The 26506-nt window shown below is 42.8% G+C and overlaps 1 protein-coding gene across 1 annotated transcript; it reads right to left on the bottom strand.

Annotated features, from left to right (window-relative positions):
* Positions 1 to 3628: 3628 nt before the first annotated feature.
* LOC116942642 (tumor necrosis factor receptor superfamily member 10B-like) lies at positions 3629 to 26058 on the bottom strand. The gene is made up of 5 exons (XM_032954802.2): positions 25580 to 26058; positions 23536 to 23959; positions 17492 to 17764; positions 11570 to 11755; positions 3629 to 10767 (listed from the first exon to the last, which is right to left on the bottom strand). Exons 1-5 carry the CDS (start codon positions 25637 to 25639, stop codon positions 10478 to 10480), a joined length of 1233 nt encoding a protein of 410 aa, XP_032810693.2. The 5' UTR covers positions 25640 to 26058; the 3' UTR covers positions 3629 to 10477.
* Positions 26059 to 26506: the final 448 nt, after the last annotated feature.

Here is a 26506-nt window from a genome sequence, read left to right as displayed (position 1 = left end):
ACGTATTTGCAAAACCACTTCAAATGGGGGTGACACACATTGGCGTATTGCTGTATTCAAAGTACAGTATCTTATATCGAAAAGCCACTGTCGGTTTTACTCAGTGCACTGCCAATCTGCAAATGAATCTTGCTTATTAATCTCGGTCTGTGTCTTCGTTCATTCGAGTTAACTCATTGTTGTCGAGCGAGCCACGCTCACGTCTTTGGTGGGTGGCAGCGATGGCCACGGTCTCGCTACGTGACCTTCGCTTTTACGCGTCGATTAAAATAGGAAACGCAAACAAAAACGACTTCGTTGATGGATACTTTCGTCACTAATTTCGTCAGTAAAAAAATGAACACCGCGTGGGAAGTTGCTGTTCACCGGTTTCACGTCTCAGTGGGGTCGTTTTCTCGATGGAAACCAATGCCATGCGGAGGACTCAAAAAGTGATGTCAGTGGTTGTTTGCAAGCGGATGTAGCATCCCTGCCATCTACCGGCTGCTTGGGGATGCAGTGTCTAACGTGTCACTTGTTACGAAGTTGCACTTCTTTGTCCCCTCAGTGACTTGAAATCGTTCATGAAAGCAGCTTTTGCGGCCGCATGTTAAATAGCCTCGAGACGAATTGCACAAGGTTCGATAACGCGCACGATAACATCGTAGAGTTGGATGGCTGTGTTTTTTTTGTAATGGAAGGAAGTGCATGAAAAAGTCATCACCATTCAACAGATATGATGGACATCCTGAGGCTCAACATAACATTGACTTCCAATGCTCACGTATTCAGGTACCAGTTAAAGGATAAATAAAGATTGCGTTGCAGATGAATGACTGCACGGAGACATTGAGGTTGGGATCCGTCGCGGTCTGTGGTCGCTGGGCAGTGTGTTACTCCCAGTCAAAGGAAATTAACCGTGTTGCACTGCAGTGCTGACAGTTATAAGAAGAGCTTAACATACACTTGAGAAGAATAAATGTACGTGTAAGGTGCAACAATCCATATAACTCCTGTACACGAGCTGGATTCATCACTCCGTCTTCGCGGAGGACTTACTCTTGTGCGTGTTTCTAGCGTTGTATGTATCTGGAACTTCTTTCGCACCGTACGTAGCCAAACGAGCTTATCGGAGGCGTGGGGGTGGGGGGGAGGGACAACAATCTAAACGTAAAGCGGTGCTAAAGAAATGAGTTTTCAATCGAGATATAAAATCCAGTGGCTTCCTAAAGGCAGAGCGTTCCGGACGACCGCCGAAGCGCATCTGAAAGCGCGCGAATGCGGTCACCACCGTCTTTGCTCGATGGCCAGCCAGGAAGCCGCTGCGTTAGGATGACCCAAGTTCCCGTGATGGCTTTCTGACTACCACTCCGTCGCTTGTCTCAACCACGGGCCATGATCTCTTCCAGGGACGCGTCCTGCCTCGGGACACTTACTTTACCTAAGTCAAGACGATTAATCAAACTCACGTACAATGTGATCCACGTGTTTCTCTCGGTATAATTGCAGACTTACACCCCGTTCCTTGTCTTCTTTTCAGATTGTGTTCCATTTCCTTTGTCGACGCCAGTTTTTATGTCGCATGTCATGGCAAGCGATTTATATTGATTGCAATTAAATACTTCATTCGTGGAGATGATGCCTCAATAATTTATAGTTTCAAAAAGGTTGGTAAAACCGACTTGAAGAAGTACAGACCCATCAGCCTTTTTTTCCAAATGCGTATAAACTCTGAAGATCTTTGGGAACAAATAAGTGGAAACCATAGAGGCCACCAGTCACATGAGCAAAGATAATAAAAAAAACGTTTCTCGACCATAAACCACTTCCATATTAATCGTCAATTATTAAGCAATGAAGAGATGAAGCAACACTGAATAACATTACGTCCAACCTTTGCAGACGACCAAATCGCATTTGACTCAGTGGAAATTATTGCATTCATCTAGGCAAGTTGTTCTTAACCTTTTCTGCAGCCTTTGGTTCTCAATCACTTAATATATGTATAACGTTAATAAATGCATAGCTTTGATGAAACAAAGTAGTTGTACATACATGTCTGTGCTTAATTTGTCTTTCGATAATTTACCTTCTAAAAAATAATCTGCGCATGTCTCGCACACTCCAGAAACAGCATATCGCACCACCAGGGGGTGCGTGAACCCCAGGTAAAGAACCACTGATCTAGGGTCTCACAGAACAGTGCTAGAATTGATTAGAAATTCAAATTGAATGCGATGTCTTCGTGTAGTTATTGGTGACCTGGCCGAGACTTGTGTTAACACAGCACGTGAGCCCGTGATCATAGTGGTGTTAGCTGAGTGCTCTGATCTGCGCTACCCGAGTGCTGTTTGGGAAGTTTATTTGGTCGTTCTATGGATAATTTGAATCCTGCTATGGGAATGTGAAAGTTCCATTGCTGGCTCAGGCCCACCAACCTAGCACTTTGCTGTCCCAATGGTCATTTGAGAAAGGAAACAATGAGTATGGAAATACTGTCAGCCTTGATCACATCTCCAATAAAATCTAAAGTATACAGAAACATTGTTTTCCCATTTGATTGCACAATGAAAATTGTTGAAGCTATCATTCTACCACTTTTTGATGACTGTGACACTACTTTCAAATCAGATACTAATGGAACACTAACACAGACTAGACCCGCCATATCATTCTACTCTTTGATTTACAGTGGACGTACATTACAGGACGCACAATTGTGACATCTACTTACAATCCAATCTCACATCACTTGATGCAAGACGAAATCGACATTAGGTTCATCCAAAAACATCATTATTGCCAATCTGTACTATATTAACCTAATTCACCTCATTGTCAACCCCAAGAAACTTCTGACGTCCATCTAATTGCCTTTTAACTATCCCAAGAACAAAGGATTAGTGACGAAGTCTTTGCCGTTGCAGCATCAACGTTTTGATTTGCTAAGAATACATATATGCACTCCTATCGTTTTTTCTATTGTTTGTTATTGTAACTTTCTGACCCGCCCATACTGGACATTGTGAAAAAAGAGCTTCGTAGCTCAACGGATTTCCCCAGGATAAATAAAGATTCTGATTCTGACCTCGACGAACGCCGGGATTACATTCCTGGAAAATGCCGTGTTCGCCAAAACCGTGTTCGACAAATAATAACAGACCGTATGGTAAACATTGCATTGCTGTGTCTGAAATGATCACAATCTTAATCTTAGGTGAACTAATGCTACGCTACTTCCGCCCTTGTTAAAATGGAAAACTGAGTCGCTTTCCATGTTTTGTTTGTGTCCACTCTTTGTTTTTAAATTCCACAACACAAAAAAGTACGTCTCCATGCCCACTCACGCCCAATGCTCGCCCCTGACATTGAACTCCCACGCCCACCGTTACCCTCTTAACACTGTCACTTGGACGTTTATCATTAACCGTCTAGGCATCCACATGAATAAAGTCCTCAACGCGTGGACGGCTAGATGCATCCGGCAACATTTGCGGTGTGTAGAGCCAAAACATCACCCCCATTTGCAGACCTCATTAGATCTATAATCGAAAGACACGTTCGATAAAGCCGCGTCGGGCAAGGTTTACCTGTATAGTGAAATGTGAGTGTTCTGATTGACTCTATTGAAACATAGTGACAAGCACAGTAGGATGTACAAATGCTTTATTTGTGCAGGGCGGCAGTAAAACCACCTCTACGGGGAGGATGTAAGTTGTTTTCTCTCTCTCTCTCTGTCTGAAGATGTAAGTCTGTGTCTCTGTCAAATTTCGCACTTAACTTCAAATTTAGCAATCTTTGGAGATCGTAATCAACCAGGCTATGCGTTAACTCTGTGTTAGCCGACTCTCTGTGTTGCATTACATTACATTTACAAAATATTTGCTACATTTTGTTTTCTCAAACTGCTTCCCTCTCTCTAAAATTTACCAGGCTTACATCGGGACATTCGATCTTCTTCTTTCCCTCGGTCGCTTCGGGGTGGATTAATTGACATGCTAATTTCTCTGCTCCAGCAGCAGCCACCAGCAGACCCACACCTCTCTCTGCCCACCCACCTCTCTCTATTTAAGCCCTCGACACAGAGGCGTGTGTCTATGTTGTGTCTCTCTCTGTCTGTGTTGTCTCTCTCCGCTTGTGTGTCTGTCTGTGTGTCTCTGTGTTGTCTCTCTCTCTCTGCTTGTGTGTCTGTCTGTGTGTCTCCGCGTCTGTGTTTTGTGTGTCTCTCTCTCAAATTTAGTTCTACCTGATGACGGTTGCTTGTGTTGCAATCGAAACGTCGTATTTTATTATTTAATTTATTTTCTTTCAAAGAGCAGGACGGCAGTCTTTCTTATTAATCTATGGCCCTAAATGTTTAGATTCTATGTTATAAAGGCATGACCAATGTATGGAGAGCAAATACAGTGCATAGGCATTCAGTTCAATAGCAATGTCCACCATACGATTACGGTAATGTCCTTTATCAGTGATTACACAGTCGTTAAATATTTGCCGTTAACAGCCAACTCACCCGTGAAATGGGTGTGGAAGGTGGATTGCATGGTGCGATTCACCCTCCCACGGATGACACATGGGAGTTGGTTTTGCGATTCAATTCACATTTAACGTCCGTAGTCTATTTCCTTATTCAGTACCTGATTAATCGTCTTAGGCAAAGGTGATAAACACCCAGGATGGTCTTGTAAAACTAATAATGAAAGACATCGGAACCATAAAACACACGGATTTCCAGCAGCACGCCACGGTTACAATCCCTTGTCCAAATACAGCATGAAAGGATCTCTGCCCATTTAAACATGACCACACGCGTCATCTCTCTGCAATCTGCCTTTTATGACAGTTACATCGGTCTCGGTTTAGACAGAAACAAAGCATCAACATTCACAATAGCAGCAAAATGCGCATACATTATACAGTACAAAACCAGCAGCGCACATCATTCGAGAGCAGGGGCGCGTCCCACTCAAGTCAAACGCGTAAACTTTCGCGACCAATATTATAAATACACGGAAATGTTTCGTTAAATCGGCCATCACCGGACACAGCCAATGAGCGTACGATTCGTGATGTAAACAAAACATTACAATTAGTTACCACGTTCAGCACACCGGCGCGTTGGGAGAGTAAAAACCCACAAGGTGTACAATTCGAGCATCACATTTCGCCAGCAATCACAACCAGCAATCATCACGCGACAAAGCCAGAATCCTGCCGTGCCGGTCTTTAGATCGAGGGGGCAAACTGCGACGCCGTCACTTGTGAGTCAGGCGAAGAGCAGCAGGAGGATGGGTGGTGGGTGTTGGACGTCGAGGTGTGGGCATCGAGAGGGGTTAGAATTATTATTATTTTTTATATCAATTTTTATTTGAAGCTTTCGTGACGGCAGGAATCTATACTCTTTGGTTCTTTCGGTAAAGTCACGTAGGGAGAAACAAATAATAGTTCACGATGTTTCGATCGCAACGTCGTTGACCAGTTTTCTTCCACCTACGTGACTTTACCGAAGAAACCAAAGAGCATAGTATTAAATATCAGTCGTAAACAATGTTAATGTCCGGCCTACGAGGCCGTGTGTTTGACACCCCTGACCTCACAGCGTCTAAAACGCGCCTGCCTCGGTATGAATTGTTTTGTTGTTTTAAAATAAATATCGGTTAGATAACCCTTCCTGGCAAAACAAAACGCTGGCGACCGTGTAACGCAATGTTCGAAAAGCAACCCCCGGCGTCTCTTCGGCCACTATCGCCGCCGAGCCTCATGCTGTTACAACGGCGAGTCGGGCCACACACCGTTCTTGCTCGGCGCCGCCTTGGTGGCGCGTTAGCAGCAGCAGCAGCAGCGGCATCAGCAACGTGGCACGAGTAGGGCATGCTGTTGGCACAGAGTGCGACCATGCACATCGATGACGAGGGGAGAGACTAGGCTCGAAAGAAAGCCGTCTCTGGTGTGGACCAATCAGTTTTTTGTTTTAAAGACAATGCATCATAGTGTAGGTATATATATACCTACGTGGGGGTAAAAGATATTTTTTTTTAGGGGGGGGGTCGACAATTTTCGTAAACCTTTTACATCAACTATTTAACCCCTCCCCCCCCCCATTTTTTAAATAACTTTTTCGACTTGTGCAAGCATCTTATAATTTTGTTGCTGGAGAAATGGGCAGACGGCCCACCGGGCTTCCACAATACCTTAGTATCTGTGTATGTATATGTAAGGTTTTTAAGAGAAGACTTGAAATATATATTTTTCGCCCGGGCAAACGCCGGGTACCATATATTATCAGAATGTTGTTTTTTGTTTGCATTCTGACCACAAGCATCGTGGTTAATGCGGACACGATTCCTTGTGAAAGGTTTCAGTTTGGTGTTTTAGCATCTTAACGCCTGTTTTTGTTGCCAGAAAAGAAGGGGGGAACCTATTATCATACGGTGAGGGGTGAAGTTTTGTTCGGATGCAGAGGGAGCAACGGCACGGTCCAGCGAGACCGTGAGACGGTCCACAATGTCCCAGCACACTCCATTAGACATTTTGAGACCACTTTAACGTCCACTTTTTTACTTAATTTTTCAACTGAGTTATGAGACAGCTCCGTTTTACACGTGGTTGTACTATCCACTTTTGGTCACTCACAATTTAATTTTATGTTCTCAGGCTTTATCTTCATCCCGCTTCTGAAATGTATTCTATTTCCTTATTCAGCACCCCACTAACTTTGTAGTCAAAGGTGATCACACTCAGCATAGTCTTATAACAGTAAAACGCGCAATTTTCATACCTGTCAACCCATACGTTTTGCCCGTATTCTAGTAAAGGGAAATTGAGTTTTCAGGTCCATACGGCCTACAGCAGTTTCAATACGGGAATGTTTTTTTTGTCTATTTGTGTGTTTCTCTCTTGTGATGGGACTTTGTAGGAAGAACGTTGAAATTTATAAGGGCACAGGGTGACCAATAAGGTCTGAATTGGTCTGTAATAAGACAGGCACTGATAAGGGGTTGACAGGTATGAGTTTTCCACCAGCACCATGAATCCATCCAGTCCAGGAAAACATAGCTCAGCACCTTTTAGCATGACCACATGTTAGTTTTCTACACACGTCTCAACCGTATCACATTCTTGCTTTCTTCTGTAGCAGCCATACAGTTTACCAGTAGTTGAAAACTTTAGCTCAAGGTAATCGAATATAATTTACCAGAATTGTTAACCAGAGATGGTTAAACGCACAATTCTATGTATCGTGAATGTAATCATTAATGTAAATTGATAATTCGAATATCGATGCATGCTTAGTTTACCATAGGCTAATATATATGTACGCTTCATAATTTGAGAAATGTATGTGCAGTTTGAGTATTTCCAAGTTTTCACCAAAATACCTCCAAGGTATAAAGTGCAGTACAGCATGAACATTCTAAGGACCTATGGTGGGGTTAGATTTCACCACAGTCTCATAGGCCAACATATACACTGATACTGAAGCTATACACGATACTAATATTGGACCATATCGACCAGTGGTTCTTAACCTTTACTGCAGCCTTTGTACCCCTTAGGTTCTCAATTGTAAAAAAAAACATGTTAATACTTCGGGTTTGATGAAATAAAAGTTGTACTTATGCACTCGTGCTTAATGTTTCGACGATTTGCCTTCAAATAAAAATCTGGCCATGTCTCGCAACCTCGGAGAGGGCATCTCGCACACCCAGGGGGTGGTGTGTGTGTGACGTCGACCGACACACGTTCTTGCTTTACCACGAGCCTGTTGTACACACGAACACTGTTCTTTAGGCCTCAGCTTCGTCTTCTCTGACAACCGTCCCTTCCCCTTGTGCTATCCACTTTTATATCCCTAGAGCCCCCTTTTCTCGAAGGTTCGCTCACCCCTCTTGCCCTAGCCAATACCCATCCTCCGATTGTCAACAGTTCCTCTGACAGTCAACCCTCGTAACCCCGCTTTTTACGTTTGAAATTCTCCTTCACATCAGTTGAATTCCCATAGCCTTAACCAATGGACTTTGGGGCCTCCCTGCAACAATCAGTGCACCTCAGGTTAACACCCACTGCTATCGACCAATGTATGATCTACCGATATGCCAACACTGGCTGTGGTTAGAACACTAAAATCACAAAACAGCTGTGAGTTTGAATCCCCATCAGTGGTTGATTTGGCCCATCATTCCTCTGGGTCAATAACATCGTAGCAATGTGGGATGTCAACAATTATCATATGTAGAAACTGGTGCCCACCAAAAAAATGTTGAAATCATGAAAGGCTCTGGGCCATCATGACCCATGCGGGTAATTCTGGTTATTAGACTATACTTCATAACGCTGGTCAGTGAAGGTTGGTGAAGGCGGTGGGGAGGGATAGATTTTGGAACACAGTACAAGCAGGTTTGAGGACACTATGCACACAGTGACTGACAAAAGTAATTGAATTGGTAAAGCAACTTGAGCTTGAGTTCAGGCTGATGATGTTCAGCGGTTACCCAGCTCCCACTTACAAGAGCTAACCAATGAGGATATCGTGGAACTGGAGGCACAAAAGGTTGCTAATAAAGCTGAAGCTGAGGTCACTCGAGATATTCAATCAATTGGTTGAAGCTTTGCGGCATTTGGAAGCTGGCTTCGCCATCATTGAGGCACAAGACCCAAACTCATCTAAATTCAATGTCTGTAGAGTTTCCAATGATGGCCCAAGTTGCTAGAAATAAATTTATGAATAAAAAGGCCTCTGTCCAAGTTGCCCTTGATAGGTGTTTCAGGAAGTTTGCAAAGGGAGCCAGAAACAATGCCATCAAGCTCGTCAGCAATATCTCTAGAATATCCTGAAAATTCCCCATCACTATCCTCACCTGCATCATGATCTTCTTCCAATTAATCATCCATCTCTCCTGCATAAGCAAGCCAGCATCCGGATTTTTTTCACATTACTTTACTGTATATCGTTATTTACTATGTGTTATTTATTACTATACCTATTTACAATACTTATAAGTTTAACAAAGCTTCCCTGTTTTGTTGAACCGTAACACATTTTATTACGCTGACCGTATGTGCAATTAAGTGCATTACACGAGTGTGTTCCAAGATACAAACAAATCTATTTACGTACGATATCCATTCGTAAGTCGGGGACTGCCCGTACAGTACAAAACATAATTTGCTGCACTGCACTCTGCTGCACCCAACAGAGCCCGGCAACAACCTATAACACCTGTCTTGTTTGATGGTAACCCATACATGTAATTCCCAGGCTGAAACATTGCTTAGCTTCTGAGACCTGAGTACATTGGGCACATTTTGAAAATGGTCAGAGGCAAACCAGAGATAGATGATCACCACATAGAAACGATTTCACATTTAAATAATTACATAGTCTATTCCGAGCGATATTTTATCCATGAGGTTTTTTGGGTTAGATCGCATAAATATATCAATGTGTCGTTAAAACCCGCCACCACCCGACACAGCCAACTAGTAAGGGTTGTCACGTAAACAGAACGTGCCAATTCGTCACTAGTACAGCACACAAGCCACAACATTTACAATCTGAGTACCGTGACGTTTTGCCAGTAATTACAACGAGCTTCATCAGGCAACAGCCAGATTTGTGAAGTCTGTTTCGGTCCTCATATAGAGGCGTAGATGTGGTGACCACGCTTCTGCGCTCTTTCGCAAAGTGGGGGGGGGGGGGGTTACTGAGTCAACGTACATTAAGCATGTTCATTATGCAACCCCTTTGATCTTGTCCTTCCTGTCTAGTGTGTATTAAATAATATTTTAGCAAGCAATGAACTTGGCAGACATTTTTTTACTGTACAAGTGGAAGGAAACCCCATGGCCAAGGAGAAAAACTCGACTTGAAGTCTCAATCGATGAAGCCGTATACAGTTGGGGTCTCTCCGTGCTGATTCAACAAACCAGGCAGTTGGCCACTGTTGGCCCAGTCATCAGGCAGTGTCATTTATGGTCGAACCAGAGCCCTGGCGGCCTGCTTCATGCGAACATTCAGTCACGTTTTCACTCCAGCAAAACTGACTTCTTAGCTCCTTACCTTCCAACCTACGACAAGTAGCTGACACCACGTGGTAGAGCACCCAGAGCTGGGTGATTTAGTGTTAAGCCACTTATCAAACGTATATCAGAGTGTGCAACAACGCTGATCATTGACACACACATACTATTTACATGAATACCTATATTCTTGGTTCTGCCGGTAAAGTCACGTAGAAGGGAAACAATAAAATATATTTTACCGAAAGAACCAAGAATATGACTCCCTGCAGTCACAAAAGCTTTAAATGAATACCTATATTTAACTGTGGCTTGTAGATCACGGCTCATATTGTTTGTCCACATTCCTGAATCATGTGGTATTCCAAACCACACATTCGTTTGATGACAGCAATCCATTGTGTTAGCTGTCAGAGGTACATCACCCCACGTTTGTAGCAAGACTAATTCCAAGTGGCAAGCCAGTATTGAAGTTTTTCTAAAGCAGCACAGCTCTCGAACCCATGGACATCTCATTTGGAATTTTAGATGAGATTAATTCAACCAGGTCTCTACGGTCCATACTGTCTAGGGCTCTTGCCAATTCTCTCAGTGTGGCACTTTTTCCTGAATTCTGCTTCCATTTAATGAGGACCATGTATGTCTTTTCCGGAAGGGACTTGTGGTTTGTCGATATTGTTTCAATGTCCACTTCAGTGATGGATCCGAGGCTTCGCGCCAAACGCTGCCATTGCAAGCCCAAACGGTCTGATAATTGTAAAAATATATCTGCAAAAAAGAAAACAGAAAAATATATCCAACAGTGAATGCAATTACGAGTACATTTGCTTGTTCTACCTTACATGTTCGTTCTGTGTAAGGTTTATCAGACATTTATATATTTGTACAGTAAATATATACGTAATATTAAGCCTGCCCACATTCAAACATCCATTAGGAATGAGAGAGGTGTTGAGTTTGCCTATAAAATGTCTATAAACAATTGGGATGTGCAGCAAGGCTTGGGGTCTTTCTCCCACTACTCTTTGTATCTTCAATAACATGATTTGGTCTTGCAGTTTTTAGCCTTTACACCGAATTTTAAGAATCATGAACAGTCTTACATGACTTTGGCAACTTTCAGGAAATCACGGTAATTAAATACACTGGATTCAAAACTGATTTGTTGAGCAATTCTTATTGATTTTATTATACGCGTTCATATAAGAACATGCACATGCTGGCTTTCTGCTCGACGTATCTCAAGCTAACCAATCCCCGTGCCACCACGATGGCACTGTTGCAATGCCCTTCTCTTTTTTTGTTGCGGTGTAAAAATGGGAAGTGTTTTCAAGTGCTTTGTAAAAAAAAAGGGCTCTTCTGCCAGTGTTGTGAATTTCTGCACAAGGAGAAGCCAGGCATTTCCATTCCATATCAACCTTATAGTTCTAAATAATGTGTGGACATAGAGTTTATAACCATGACATACATTTTTTTGTATGTACCTACATTATTCTCTCCAATTTTACGTGTAATCTTTGTTTAGAAACCATTAAATATTGTTTGGTGAACTTGATTCTTCTGAACATACCCTTTTCTTCTCTGGATAGCGTAGCAGTCACAATTCTTCTGCGGATGCTTTTGGAATAATGCAACACCAGACATGCCAGAATAATGACTAATATGACGGTCACAAGGGCGATAATGACGTTTACTTGAGATGTGTAACCAGTATCCGATGGCTTGGTAGGCTCATCTGCAGAGAAACTAGAATGTTCTGCAACAAATAAAGGAATGGAGAAAACATATAAAGTGCATTCACAATTCCAAACATTCACCAATATCTTATTAACACCATCTTGTCAAGGCTTTATCTTCCTCGTGTTCATTTTCTCACAATGCACCAGGTATCTATATAAATCAGGGGTGGGGAACGTCCGACCCGCGGGCCATATAATGCCCGCAAAATCATTTGGTCTGACTCTGCCAAGGCAACCATAGGCGGGACTCGAAATTTCATAAATCTAGGAGCAAGCCTGGAAAAGCAGTTGCGAGTAGCAACATCGTCAATACCAGCTAACATCACATGCCTCACCAAAGAGAAGCAGTTCCAGGCATCACATTAGAAGTGAGTTAATTAAATGTTTGACCAAATATAACAGGCACATTTTTTTAATTGATAATTTTGTATGGCCCGCGAATGATGTTATAAATATCCAAATGGCCCTTGGCAGAAAAAAGGTTCCCCACCTCTGATATAAATGAAGACCTTCATTCTGTATGTCTCAAAAAGCCTCGAGGGTACTTCCCGACAACGTAGAAAGCTGAAATTTGGTAGATAGGTAGCTTTTAGGACACAAAAAACAGGAACAATAAAAATCCGAGATTTTTTTATTTTAAGGCCCCCAAGTCTAGATTTTAAGCACCCCATGAAAATGTTTGTGTGTGTCATTCAGAAACCGTTCAAGATATAAGATAGCAGGTTTTTTTCGGTTGATATACCATTAAACAGCAAATGAAATTAAAGCAAGAACCATTGGTTCTAACTTATACTCTTTGTGAGATATTTCGGATTCAAGTGGTTTTGAATGAAAAAAATAGGCATTTTGTGATGTTCAAATCTGAATAATTCGAAAACGGTATAAGATAGTACCTTCCCCTTAAAGTACTAAGTTAATACTTTTTTGTTCTTTTGCTTTTGCGAAAAATACAAATACACAGCGCGTCCTGGAAGCGTATTATTAAGTAACTAGCTTGTTAGCCCGTCCTAGGACGGAAGCTGTAATATGAAAGATGTAAATTAACGTTTTATTGTGTGATTGAAATTTTTATTAGGAAATGTAGCACAAAATTATTTTATTTCTTAACTTATTACAAAAAATTAATGACTTTGGAAGATTTCTAGCTATACGATATTTTCTGTGAATCTCTTATCACTGTTCAAAAGGTTTCTCTGCAGTTGGCTATCCTTGATGAACACTTTGATCCGCTGAGGATATGTAGATCTAGACAGAGCCACGTACAACTGGCCATGGGAAAATACGGGTTAATTGAGATAAATACCCACATTTTCAAAAGTCTGATCCTGCCACTTGTTGATCGTCATCGCATATGCAGGAATTATCGGAATGTGTCGTCGGATGAAGACGATTTCGCCTCGGTTGCATTCCGATACAATCTCTGCGGTGATGAAGTTATTTTGTAATGATTTAACCATGAAAGGCGTTCCATTGCAAAGACCGTTCTTCGGGTTCAGATTTCGCAGCAGCATTATGATAACGCCTATCTTCAGTGCCAATGCGTGTGGCGGCATTCCTGAAGGCGTTTGATCGTGAAGAAATGTATTTACTTGATTGTCTTTCAATAAATAAACGTGAAATTTAAAGAGAATTTGCGCAAAGAAATGTCTTGCTTTTTATAGTAATGACGGGGGGTGGGGGGGGGGGCTCTTTTGCAATGATGTCACGTACAGATGCAGCACTGTGCTGTGTATATTTATTTTTGACCGTCACTGTCTGTAAAGAAACGTCATATTTGAAGTGACTTTGCGGAAAAAAAAAACATTTCCGCTCGACCTTCTTCCGCGTCAGTGTAAAAATGCACTCGCTCATGATTTTTTTTATTATAAATGACGGGGGGGGGCATGTGGAGTGACGTCACGCACTTTACACACATTTCTGGGCTATTATAGTAGTAATACAATTCCTCAGAGGAAACACATGATAATTAACTGATTACTAATATATCATGTAATTACAATACCCCCACCCCTCCTCTGCACCTGATGGGTTCAGGGTTGACGTCATCTTGCTCTATTTAAGACCAGATGCAGGTAAATTGCTTCACTATTCTGGCAAATCGCCCGATGATGCTGGACGTAATTACCAGAGAAACGTCGTATTCAAATTGTTAATGTTGTGGATTTACTCTCCAACACACCGGTGGGCTGCAGTAGCAACTAATTGGCGTGTTCTTTACGTGACAAACCTTAGGGGCCATCCATTTAGTACATATGCATGGAGGGGGGAGGGGGGAGGGGGGGTAACCCAAATGCGTACGCTTGCATATGGGGGGTGTACTGACAATGTACATACGCATAGGAAACGGGGGGGGGGTGAAGCCTCGATAATAATTATTTGTCTACATTGGCCTTCAAATGAGTTAGATAGTCCGGCGGTGGACTGTTTGCTTAAACACGTTAATATGAATAATCCTTGATCGTTTCTGCATGGAATAAACATCGGCCGTTCTATAGGACTTGGGGGGGGGGGGGGTGGAGGTGCGTCAAGCGTCCGTACGCAGGTAGGGGAGGGGGGTGAAAACGTTCGCGTGCGTACAGGGAGGCGTCAAGTTTTGACAGATATTTGCATACCTGCTCAATGGATGGCCCCTTACTGGCCGTGTCAGGTGGTGGAGGGTTATGACCCGGGAGGACACGTGACCAGTTAAGTTGACAAAGGGGCCCCAAGAGGGATTCTGGAAGGTGGACGTGGCCAAGGGCGGAGCCGGCCACGCCACAGAGAATATAAGCCGGGTCCCGAGAGGGACCAGGGGTTGTTGTTCATCCTGGAAGAAACCCTTCATCTACGTTCTCCGTTCAACGAGTCTCCAACACGTGGACTCGGGCCGAAGCTGTTGGTCCCAGTCCGTGGTAGCTAGTTACGTTGTAATTAGTGTACTTACTAGTGTAGTTAGCCTGGTGGTCACCACCTGGCTAACTACACTAGTTACATTTTGATTTAAAGCTTTCGTGACTGCAAGGATTCATCTTCTTGGTTCTTTCGGTAAAGTCACGTAGAATGAGAATAAAACAATAACACAAAATAAGACAATCAAATTCTCACGACGTTTCGCCCACAACACAAGTAGCCTTCTTCAGGTGAAGGAACAAAACTGTCGGGACGACAGCGCTTCAATGAACGCTGCTAAGATTCGCAGCGTCTTTTAAGCTAGGTGGGAGAAGTAAAGTGCCTTGACAAAGGAGTTTACGTTGTAACTACACTAGCTACGTTGTAACTAGTGTAGTTACTAGTGTAGTTAGCCTGGTGGTCACCACCATAGGTTGTTATTCTGTTAAGGGGAAAGTTACCCCATGTGTTGGAACTTAATAAATGTGTTGCCTCCAAATCTACGTCTGCGACTCATTTGAACCAATTACACAAGTAATGTACATGCACAGCTGTTTTTGTCAATCCACAGCTGGATGAGGGCCTCCCCTTGCCTTGCAGGCCACGAGTATTATCTGATCGTCCTTCGGCATGGTCAATGCAGGTTGGTGCAGGTTTGTGAAGGTGCAGAGAAACGTAATGGATGTTGCTGCACTATCTCCTACTGTCCACAAGACCTATCACTCTTGTGCACAGTGGTCACACTGTCGTAGGCTCACAATACCAGCACTGCAAGAAACCATTGCCAAAGTGTAGCTACTTGCAAAGGTGCTGTGATTCGTACTACAAGGCCCGTCTATGCTCAACGTTGTTTACATTTTATATTGTCCCTCAAAGGGACGCTGCTAAAATAAACCACTGGCTGCTGGCAACTTTGTGGGGCATTACTGGGGTTCCACTACCACAAAGTAGGACAGACAGCTGCCCTATTTTCACAATAAGTTTACTTATACTCTATGCAACCATACTCAATAGAAAGGAAACACATTGTGCCTGCTAAGATAAGGTCGACTGCTAAAAGGAAATTAATAGATGTTTCCCACATAAGTAATGTAAGAAAACAGTCATGCAAATGTTAATTTTAAGCTATTAAACAAGGTTAACATATTCATCAAATGAATAAAAAATACAATGAAACAAATACACTATGAACATACTCTTGGGGTCTTTCGGTGACTTTACCGAAAGACCCAAAGAGTATGAATTCCTGCAGTCACGAAAGCTTTAAGTCAAGATTTACACTATTAACAATCAAATGATATCTCCTTGCGTGAATTAACAATGGGAATATTGCTAGCCTCCACCGACAGTCCTGGACTTGTCGTGGAAATCGGAAAGTTCCGCATTCCCCACGGTAAAGGCCAGGGTCTGCATTGAGCAGCCACTGTTAACCTCCTACAAAGTGCTGCGGTGTTAACGCCCTTGCCTGGTATGCAGGAGGTCGTGGGATCTATCCCGACCCTGACACCTGTAACCTGTATGTTTGGAGTTTGCACATTATCCCCGTGGTTGCTCGGATTGTTCTCCGGGTACTCTGGGTTTTCCCTCCGTATTTAGAAACACGCGTTTAAGAGTATTTGGCTGCTATACATTTCCACGTGATAAGCCACTTCGTTGAGCTAGCATTTGGGGTGGCCAGGTCGCTTTTGAAAAATAGTTACATGGTTCAGGTGGTCCTAACATGATAAAAAAAACGTGTTTAGTTTAAGTGGTACTCATTTCAATGACTGCTGTAGGGATGATTGGGCTGAGTTGATTCTCATTGCACTTTGAAAACAGCTTTCTACTTCAGTGTTGCGTGATGTCATCACCCCCTCCCATCTCCTCACAAGCTGCTATGTCTCGTGACCTCACCCCTCCCCCCCACCTAATCCTCCGTGACGTAAGAACTCCTTTCCCCAACTGCCCAGTTGGCTGAGGTCATCAGCCCCTCCCCTATCAACAACTCCCACCCCACCAGCGTCACTAACCACGCCCCCCACCCCCGGGTGCTTTAAAGACGGGCAGACAAACAGCATTTTATCGTTATTATTTAGACGCTTTTATTAAACTCACTCTGTTATGGCTCTAGGATTTGGTGTTATATGTTATTTATGTAGTTTATTGTAAAAATTCGGTCACAGTCCTTGTGATAACTGTTACGTTGCAATTATGGCTTTATTTTTTGGTGATTTGGAAAACGTTTTTTGGTTTGGACATGTTTGTTTTGTTGTAGTACGGAGTTAGACTGATGGCCTTATCTAAGTTTTTGTGGTTATTGTTGTTTGACTTGCATCCCACTGTGATTTTTTGCACAAAGCGTTGGTGTACGGTGCTTTTTTCAGGAATATTTTTGCTGTTTTTTTCCATGGATTTTCTGTTTGCACAGTCACATAGTCACTTTAAGATGTTTTTCTTGTTCGTGTTTGTTTTGTTTGTTGTGGTTGCACCCGATTCAAGAGCCGAATGGCTCACAGGGCTATACCAAAATAAACTGAAACTGAACTGTTGTATCCTCAACTTTGTTGTCGTATCCTCAAATCTTGTAACTCAATTTTAACCCACTTCTCAATGTCGTATCAACTGCAAACTTGGGATACGCATGTCATACTGATGACATTACTATATCATTAAAATAAAAATATATTTTGAAACGATCCTTTTTATATGTTATATTTCGGCTTCACACGTTGGCTGTAAATCGCCACGGTCCCCTTACGTTATGGTTCGGGGCCACTTCCTGGAGTCGTGGAGTTCTGCCATTACTCGTACGGGACATTTCATTAAAGCGTGTTTAAAAAAAAAGTATTTTAAATATAACTTATTACAATAGGAGATTGTGATTATGGTCAACGGACGACACTCACGGATTGCTGGGAAGACTGAGGATATGGTTACGACGTCAGTTGCGCGCGAGTGGGGTCCACTGGTAGTGCCCATATCCTTGGGCGGCGTGTTGACAGGTGGTGCAGTTGTAGGCACAGGTGCACAGGTGGCATCAGAATAATGCGTGCCAGCACTCTCCAAGGTCTGTCCCAAGGCACTGCAGTTGGTGTGTGATTGGCAGGTGTCCTGGCCCCGAGACGGGAAGGAGAAGGATCCCGTAGGACACTTACGGCAGTGTTCACCATCCACGGATTCTGGAAGCAGCAGATAGATGGACAAAGTTCAGTTGTTTTGATTAAGCGCACACGAAGATCCCATTTTGTTGCTTTACAGATACTGCCGTGGGGTTAGTGACTGCTTACAAGAGTGATGATGTGGTCAACACCACACCTGGCCACGGATGTTTTTCACACCACACCAGGTACATACTGTATTCAAAGCTGAGTCGAGCTAGGAAAGGCCCATGGCAAATGTAGCTACACGATGCCACGATCATTGCGCAACACCCATTGTTGCTCACGTTGGTGGGACATTTCAAAAGAACACCATATCGGTAAAGTGTTGAAAAGAGGACTTGTACAATCTTTAAACAAAATATGTTAACTCGTGACATCTCTAAATGAAACGATGTATTTCTAAATGTCAAGACTGCACTTTGCATGTCTACATTCGAGGACTAATAAACCTCGACTTTTACTTGGTAAAACATAAAGTTTTGTTTAATACCTCCTGTACAAATGGATGTGTTAGGGACGTGTTTAGCCCCACGACAGTTGCACAAAGGTCAAGGGTAATTAGAATACTAAAGTGACAAAGTAAGTTAATTTTAAACATTCTTATCAAAGCAACTGCAAAGTGAACTTACTAAATGACTGTACGTCTATTTTTCAAATTTATATAAGACGTTGGTGAATATAATAAAAAGGAAGTGAGATTGCAGTGGTTCTATTTTAGAAACATTGTAATTGTTATAAAACTATTTTATATTTTACCAGGTAAGGCCCACTGAGCTATATGGCTCTTTTTCCAAGCGACCTGGCCACAAATGACAGCTCAACGAAGTGGCTTACTATGTGGAAATGTATAGCTGCCAAATACTCTAAACGGACATTTCTAAATGTGGAGGAAAAAAACCGGGAGGACCCAAATAAAAATCCACTTGACCATGGGGAGAATGTGCAAACTCCAAATATACAGCAGGCATCAGGGTCGTGATCGAACCCACGACGTCCTGTATACCAGGCGAGGTAGTTAACATCTCATAGCCACCACGCAAACTCCAAATATACAGCAGGCATCAGGGTCGTGATCGCATCCACGACCTCTTGTATACCAGGTGAGGTAGTTAACATCTCACCACCGTGGCCTCATGCAGGTTAAATCATACACTTTTCGAGTTGTGGTGCAATTGTCTGTGCATTGCACTATGATTCCTAGAAATAGCTATTTACGTATTTTTTTAAGGTCATTCTTGAAAAAATATAGGTTTTTGTGTACCAATATGATTATCTGTGAAATCTGCTATTCACGAGCATCTCTGCGACGTATCCCTCGCGAATAACGAGGGAATACTGTACTGGTAATTTAATGCGTTGGTTTCCTTAGGTACAGTGAGGGAAAAAAATATTTTATCCCCTGCTGATTTTGTACGTTTGCCCACTGACAAAGAAATGATCCGTCTATAATTTTAATGGTAGGTTTATTTGAACAGTGAGAGACAGAATAACAACAACAAAATCCAGAAAAACACATGTCAAAAATGTTATAAATTGATTTGCATTTTAATGAGGAAAATAAGAATTTGACCCCTCTGCAAAACATGACTTAGTACTTGGTGGCAAAACCCTTGTTGGCAATCACAGAGGTCAGACGTTTCTTGTAGTTGGCCACCAGGTTTGCACACATCTCAGGAGGGATTTTGTCCCACTCCTCTTTGCAGATCTTCTCCAAGTCATTAAGGTTTCGAGGCTGACGTTTGGTAACTCGAACCTTCAGCTGCCTCCACAGATTTTCTATGGGATTAAGGTCTGGAGACTGGCTAGGCCACTCCAGCACCTTAATGTGCTTCTTCTTGAGCCACTCCTTTGTTGCCTTGGCCGTGTGTTTTGGGTCATTGTCATGCTGGAATACCCATCCACGACCCATTTTCAATGCCCTGGCTGAGGGAAGGAGGTTCTCACCCAAGATTTGACGGAACATGTCCCTGTCCATCATCCGTTTGATGCGGTGAAGTTGTCCTGTCCCCTTGGCAGAAAAATACCCCCAAAGCATAATGTTTCCACCTCCATGTTTGATGGTGGGGATGGTGTTCTTGGGGTCATAGGCAGCATTCCTCCTCCTCCAAACACGGCGAGTTGAGTTGATGCCGAAGAGCTCCATTTTGGTCCCATCTGGCCACAACACTTTCACCCAATTGTCTTCTGAATCATTCAGATGTTCATTGGAAAACTTCAGACGGGCATGTATATGTGCTTTCTTGAGCAGGGGGACCTTGCGGGCGCTGCAGGATTTCAGTTCTTCATGGCGTAGTGTGTACCAATTGTTTTCTTGGTGACTATGGTCCCAGCTGCCTTGAGATCATTGACAATATCCTTCCGTGTAGTTCTGGGCTGATTCCTTACCGTTCTCATGATCATTGCAAATCCACGAGGTGAGAACTTGCATGGAGCCCCAGGCCGAGGGAGATTGACAGTTCTTTTGTGTTTCTTCCATTTGCGAATAATCGCACCAACTGTTGTCACCTTCTCACCAAGCTGCTTGGCAATGGTCTTGTAGCCCATTCCAGCCTTGTGTAGGTCTACAATCTTGTCCCTGACATCCTTGGAGAGCTCTTTGGTCTTGGCCATGGTGGAGAGTTTGGAATCTGATTGATTGAGTGCTTCTGTGGACAGGTGTCTTTTATACAGGGAACAAGCTGAGATAAGGAGCACTTCCTTTAAGAGTGTGCTCCTAATCTCAGCTCTTTACCTGTATAAAAGACACCTGGGAGCCAGAAGTCTTTCTGATTGAGAGGGGGTCAAAGGCTTATTTCCCTCATTAAAATGCAAATCAATTTAACATTTTTGACATGCGTTTTTCTGGATTTCATTGTTGTTATTCTGTCTCTCACTGTTCAAATAAACCTACCATATAAATTATAGACTGATCATTTCTTTGTCAGTGGGCAAACGTACAAAATCAGCAGGGGATCAAATACTTTTTTTCCCTCACTGTATAAGAGCTCCTGGTATAGAATTGTGCAATTTCTATCACTGGCTAGGCGAGACAACAGAAAAAAAAACACTGCCACACACCCATTTTAACCTTTGGACTACGACTTCTGAATCTCACTATTAGAGATCCACTTGTTAGTGATTTTGCCTTTCGTTTGCGTATTTCTGATCATTGGGTGAATTACAGGTAGACCGCCTTGGGAGTTTATCTTTGGGGCAGTACAAGGTTCTGTGGTCCATGGTTAGGAGTTAGTCGCGACCAGTCACACACAGTTAAGGCTGTGGTTTGCCACTCAGGAGTTAATGACACTTATTTTGGCATAAATTATTGCGTGGCCTAACCAAAAAACAAACATGGATCATGTCATCGCCTACAGAAGCATACTAATTGTTATCGTACAGTGCATTGCTATTATTTCCTAAACAACAATCGCTTGAGGTTTTATGCTGCTTAAGGTTTCAACTGTGCAGTGGTGGGTACAGTGTTGCACAATTAGCCCAGCGATCCGCGTTCGATTTCCAGCCATTTCATTGATGTGGTAGATATAGAATGGGCATAACGTATTTGCCTTACGCGATTATCACGGCGGGTTCAAGAACGTAAAGAGTAGTATTGCAAGGATGGGCTTGGTCAGTCACATGAGTGTGAGTCATGGTGCAATCTTGCGACAGCAATACATAAAGGCATAAAAACGTGAAATACGACAATCCTGGTCATGGCAGTGCATTCAGTACCGAATACAAACGCATGTGTAACCAGTGCAGACAAATATACTGAGTGAATATTCTAGATTTGAAGCTTTCGTGACTGCAAGGATCCATACTCTTTGGTTCTATTTGGTAAAGTAACGTAGGTAAAAAATAAAATGACAAAAATCACGACGTTTCGGCCACAACACAAGTGGCCTTCATCAGGTGAAGGGACCGTGCTGTCATGAAGACAACCTACGAAGAGCCAGCTGTCCTCATGACAGCACGGTCCCTTCACCTGATGAAGGCCACTTGTGTTGTGGCCGAAACGTCGTGATTTTTGTTATTTTATTTGTTTATTTTTTACCTACGTGACTTTACCGAATAGAACCAAAGAGTACTGAGTGAATGGCGGAAACTAAAATTCACAATAAAAAACTATTGAAATCATATAAATAAGATAGTAAGGGACAAACAAGAATGTCCAGGACTGCTGTCCCTGCAGATTTGTGGTAGGAAAGGGGTCTTTGACACTGCCATACTTAACACCTAACTCTCAAAGCTTACACATAAACTACAAATTACATACCATTAAATCCCGAACCGCTAACTCTTAAGAAACTATAGCATTGTAGCTCAATAATATAATTAACAGGTCCCTGCAGGGTGGGCTGGTAGGAACATTGGAATTTTTCGCAATTTTATTTTTACACCCCAACAGCACGAGATTTAACTTCGTTAAAGTATTGAAAGGGGACGGACGGACACATTAATCTATTGCAGGCTGGTACACTCAGTTTACAACTTCGTTCCTACCAGTATTACATACCTTAGTACATCGAATCTCTTCCATAATAGCCAATCATCCTTATCTACATAGAGTGTCATTGTAGTAAAAACTATATTAAAGCACATGCCAGTTTTGCTATTGGCATCCGATCACCCAGGCAATAAACTACATTAGACTGAAAATTGATTGGAAATTGACATCCTCGTTTCTCAAATAACAGCTTTGAGCAGTTTATTTTACCTGTCTCTTGCCACTGTGTACAAAAGAGTGGTTCTCTCTGTGACTAATGGGAAAGTTTGCATGAAAAAACTAAATATCATTGCAGCCCTGCAATTGGTTGCTCATGGCACGGCCGGCAGAAGGCCCTCCACGATAGTGTTGATCTAGAGGGAATTGCTTCCAAGCTGGCCAGGCTATGATCCAGTGGTAGAAATTCCAGATTCCTAAGGTAGGGCCACCCTCTTCATCGGATTTACGATTTTTAATATCCCATAAAATTTTGCTTATATTTGTTGACTTGAGCTTCATTGATTTAGTCAATCCCTGACCTGGACTTTAACCCATAGCCTTCAGATTTATACTGGTAGGAACGAAGTTGTAAACTGAGTGTACCAGCCTGCAATAGATTAATGTGTCCGTCCGTCCGTCCCCTTTCAATTCTTTAACGAAGTGAAATCTCGTGCTGTTGGGGTGTAAAAATAAAATTGCACAAAATCCCAATGTTCCTACCAGCTCACCCTGCAGGGACCTGTTAGTTGAGTGGTATGCACACAAATGTACACTGTGCCAAAAAGATGGCATATTAACAACTATTAACAGACTAGATTTAAAACTCAGTACTATCCTAATGTAAAATTGAAATGTTTTGCATGCAACATATAGGGATGATTTGAAAATGTTATGCTTGTCATTAACAAGACAGTGTGACATTGTGTTCCTGTAGAATCCTAACATTTATTGCAAGCATCCTGAATTAGTCGAAACACATATCTGATGTCTTCTTTGGTTCTTTCGGTAAAGTCACGTAGAATGAGAATAAAATAATAAATTGATAAAATAAAATAACACAATAATATTCTCACGACGTTGCTGTTGTGCTCAAAAAAGTGAAACCGACTTGATGTCACGCAAAACTAAAGCATAATTATCCCCACCCATGCCCTTTCTTGGCCAACAGATTCAGATGTCTTGTGAGATTGGCGCATCATAGTTTTTGTTCTGGAAAATACACAGTGGGGAAAAAAAAAACATACCGTGACAGCTCTGCACTGGCTTGGGATGCACCAGTCGAAATAGTTGTGGTTGAAATGAGACAAGATGGCATAGCACCTACCTCTCCTTTCGTAGCCAGAGTCACAATGGACACAGACGTCTCCGTCCTTATACATGCGCCCCTGACAACGGCACAATGTATTGCTGTACGGTTTGCAGGGGGCCTCCATGTAGTGGTGGTTGAAGTTGTGGCACTTCGCGCACAAGAGGCAGCTCTCCAGGCCATTAGGCATGTCCGTGTAGGTTCCTTCGGGGCAGGCGGCACACTCTGTGCTCTCAGGCGCCCCTTCCTTGCAATGCAACGTCACATACTCCCCAGCCGTGCAGCTCCAGCAAGGTATGGGGCGGCCGGTGAGGTTGTCATACCACATGTAGTAGTTACTCCTGACTGGCTGATGTCTGTCGTCAAGATGACCGAGGGGAAGAGCTTGGAAGACATCGCTGTGCCATATAATGGCCAGGAGGCACAATACAACCCCTGCCATCTGTAACGAGATGAAAGTTATCGTTAACAACTGATTCAGATCAACATTTTAAGAACCTTATCATTGCTGTGAAATTTTAAAAGTCAGTGGCTCCGCGTTCAAATGATCAGCGAGGCTATGCGAATATCAAGATGCTGAGCAAAAGTGTGAAAAAGTGCATCTTCTCATGGCAGGGGCCAATGTATAATAAGGCCATGGTTGACTTCAAACAAATATAAACAATTTTGATTTAAAGCTTTCGTGACTGCAGAGATTCATATTCTTGGTTCTTTCGGTAAAGTCACGTAGAAGGGAAACAATCAAATAATAACAAGAAAATGTTTCTTGTTGTGGTTTTCACACCTGATGATGATTGCTTGTGTTGCAGTGGAAACATCGTGAGAATTTTATTGTTTTATATTTGTTATTATTTCATTGTTTCCCTTCTACGTGACTTTACCAGAAGAACCAAGAATATAAATATAAATAAAACAAGGATAAACTACAAATTTCATGTATTTTGGTGGAATAATGGAACAATTATCCCTGGATGGGAACTTGTGAGTTAAGCCCTATGTCAACGCCACCACCACCACACCACCAACATGCCCTATAGTCCCAGTGGTTCTCAACATTTTTTGGGGCTACTTGCACCCGTTTATGAATATTGTTTCAAACGAGGACCCCCTTGTCTGACCTAACATGGCTCCGAGAAATACATGTACGAACAATGAACATCAATATGATAACCTATTGTCAAATATAGTGAGGTATCCTAACTTGTTTGTAACTGCAAACGTGCGCTCTGCACGCATGACGGAATGTTTGTGCTCTCTGATCAATGAGTTTAGAAAGTTTATTTTTTTTAGATCGTTTTAGGTTACCGTCATGGATGAAACATTGCATCGTCGTCATTTCATATTCGTACACGATTATTCACCAATGCATCTCGCGCATTATATAATTTCGCACATTTATAAAATCACCTCGCGTACCCCCAGGAGTCCCCGTGTAACCCCTGGTTGAGAACCACTGCCCCTATAACCCTGCAGTGCTATATACTGAAAGCATGTCAGATACAGTACTTTTGGAAAAGTTAGCCTAAGGGATAAGACATGCTAAGTGGATAGTGTATTTGAATAACTTTAATCATTAACAAACCTAACTACGTGAATGGCCCGCTCATTGGGCGTCATAAATCAGTTCAATACACCAACAGTGAATATTATCAGGCAGCCAAGCGTTTTCGAGTGCAACCATCCACAACTAAGGTACGCTTAGAAGCGCAACGAAATATTGAACACTTGTTTGCACGATCATCATCGGCCATGGTCAAATGCACCGCCGGACGAAGCCCTCAAGCACAAAATGAAACGACCACTGCACAAACTGAAACCACCACAGCAATACGAAATCTGACCTCGTCGTGTTAAAACGTCCGTAGTAGCGACGGGTTGTATCAGTTAGCACGCGTACAGCACAAAACCACAGTGGCATGTAACAAGTGACGTACGTTAAAGGTAACATATATATTTTTTATCAACTGACTCTTGTTGTTTGCCTTAACACTGTACATAACGTAACAAGTTGAGCAATAAAGAAGACATTTTTTTTAAAGCAAACGTGATAGCAAAACCGTACCGGGAAATGGTGGCCCGGTCGCGTCTCCACGCAAAGGAAGCCGAAACTCAACGAGTTCATCCAAACAAAAGAACCTCGTCTACGTTTATAAAAACCCTCGACACACTTTGTATACTTGACGTGTTAGTTCGAAGCTTCGCGAATGGGAGGAAAAAAAAGAGCGCCCTTCGACTGCGCGCAATGATAAACAACGACGGACGATGCGCTGGAAATCCCCGAAGCGACTGCGCGCCCAGCCACCGCGTGGCCACATTTAAATAGCCAACATTAAAAGGCACAACACACCTTTGCTGCCACGAGACGTCAGACAAAAAAAAATACCCATTCGCCTCGTTTTGAGAGTATGAGCGTCATGGTTTTGGATCGAACTAGGACCCATATTACTTTGCTTGCTTAGCCAGAAAAGTCACCTCCAGTCCTTGCACTGGCTTTGTGTCGTTGTTCAATGTACGATGCCTTCAGCAAACGATTGTCTATGCGAGTGGGAGCAAACTGGAGCATTCCAGATAAAGCTCAGGCGCGCAATGGAACCAACAACTGTGACTCCGTACAGATGGAAACAGATGGCGATGAGGCAATGGTCATGAGCCCAGGCGCGCAATGGAACCAACAACTGTATCCCCGTACAGATGGAAACAGATGGCGATGAGGCAATGGTCATGAGCCCAGGCGCGCAATGGAACCAACAACTGTATCCCCATACAGATGGAAACAGATGGCGATGAGGCAATGGTCATGAGCCCAGGCGCGCAATGGAACCAACAACTGTATCCCCGTACAGATGGAAACAGATGGCGATGAGGCAATGGTCATGAGCCCAGGCGCGCAATGGAACCAACAACTGTATCCCCGTACAGATGGAAACAGATGGCGATGAGGCAATGGTCATGAGGCCAGGCGCGCAATGGAACCAACAACTGTATCCCC

The sequence above is a fragment of the Petromyzon marinus genome, chromosome 15, assembly GCF_048934315.1.
Source record: "Petromyzon marinus isolate PM22_M1 ecotype Great Lakes invasive population chromosome 15, UKy_Petmar_22M1.pri1.0, whole genome shotgun sequence".
Classification (NCBI taxonomy): domain Eukaryota; kingdom Metazoa; phylum Chordata; class Hyperoartia; order Petromyzontiformes; family Petromyzontidae; genus Petromyzon; species Petromyzon marinus.
The sequence above is the reverse complement of the archived record's forward strand: the minus strand, read 5'-3'. Positions and strand labels throughout refer to the sequence as shown.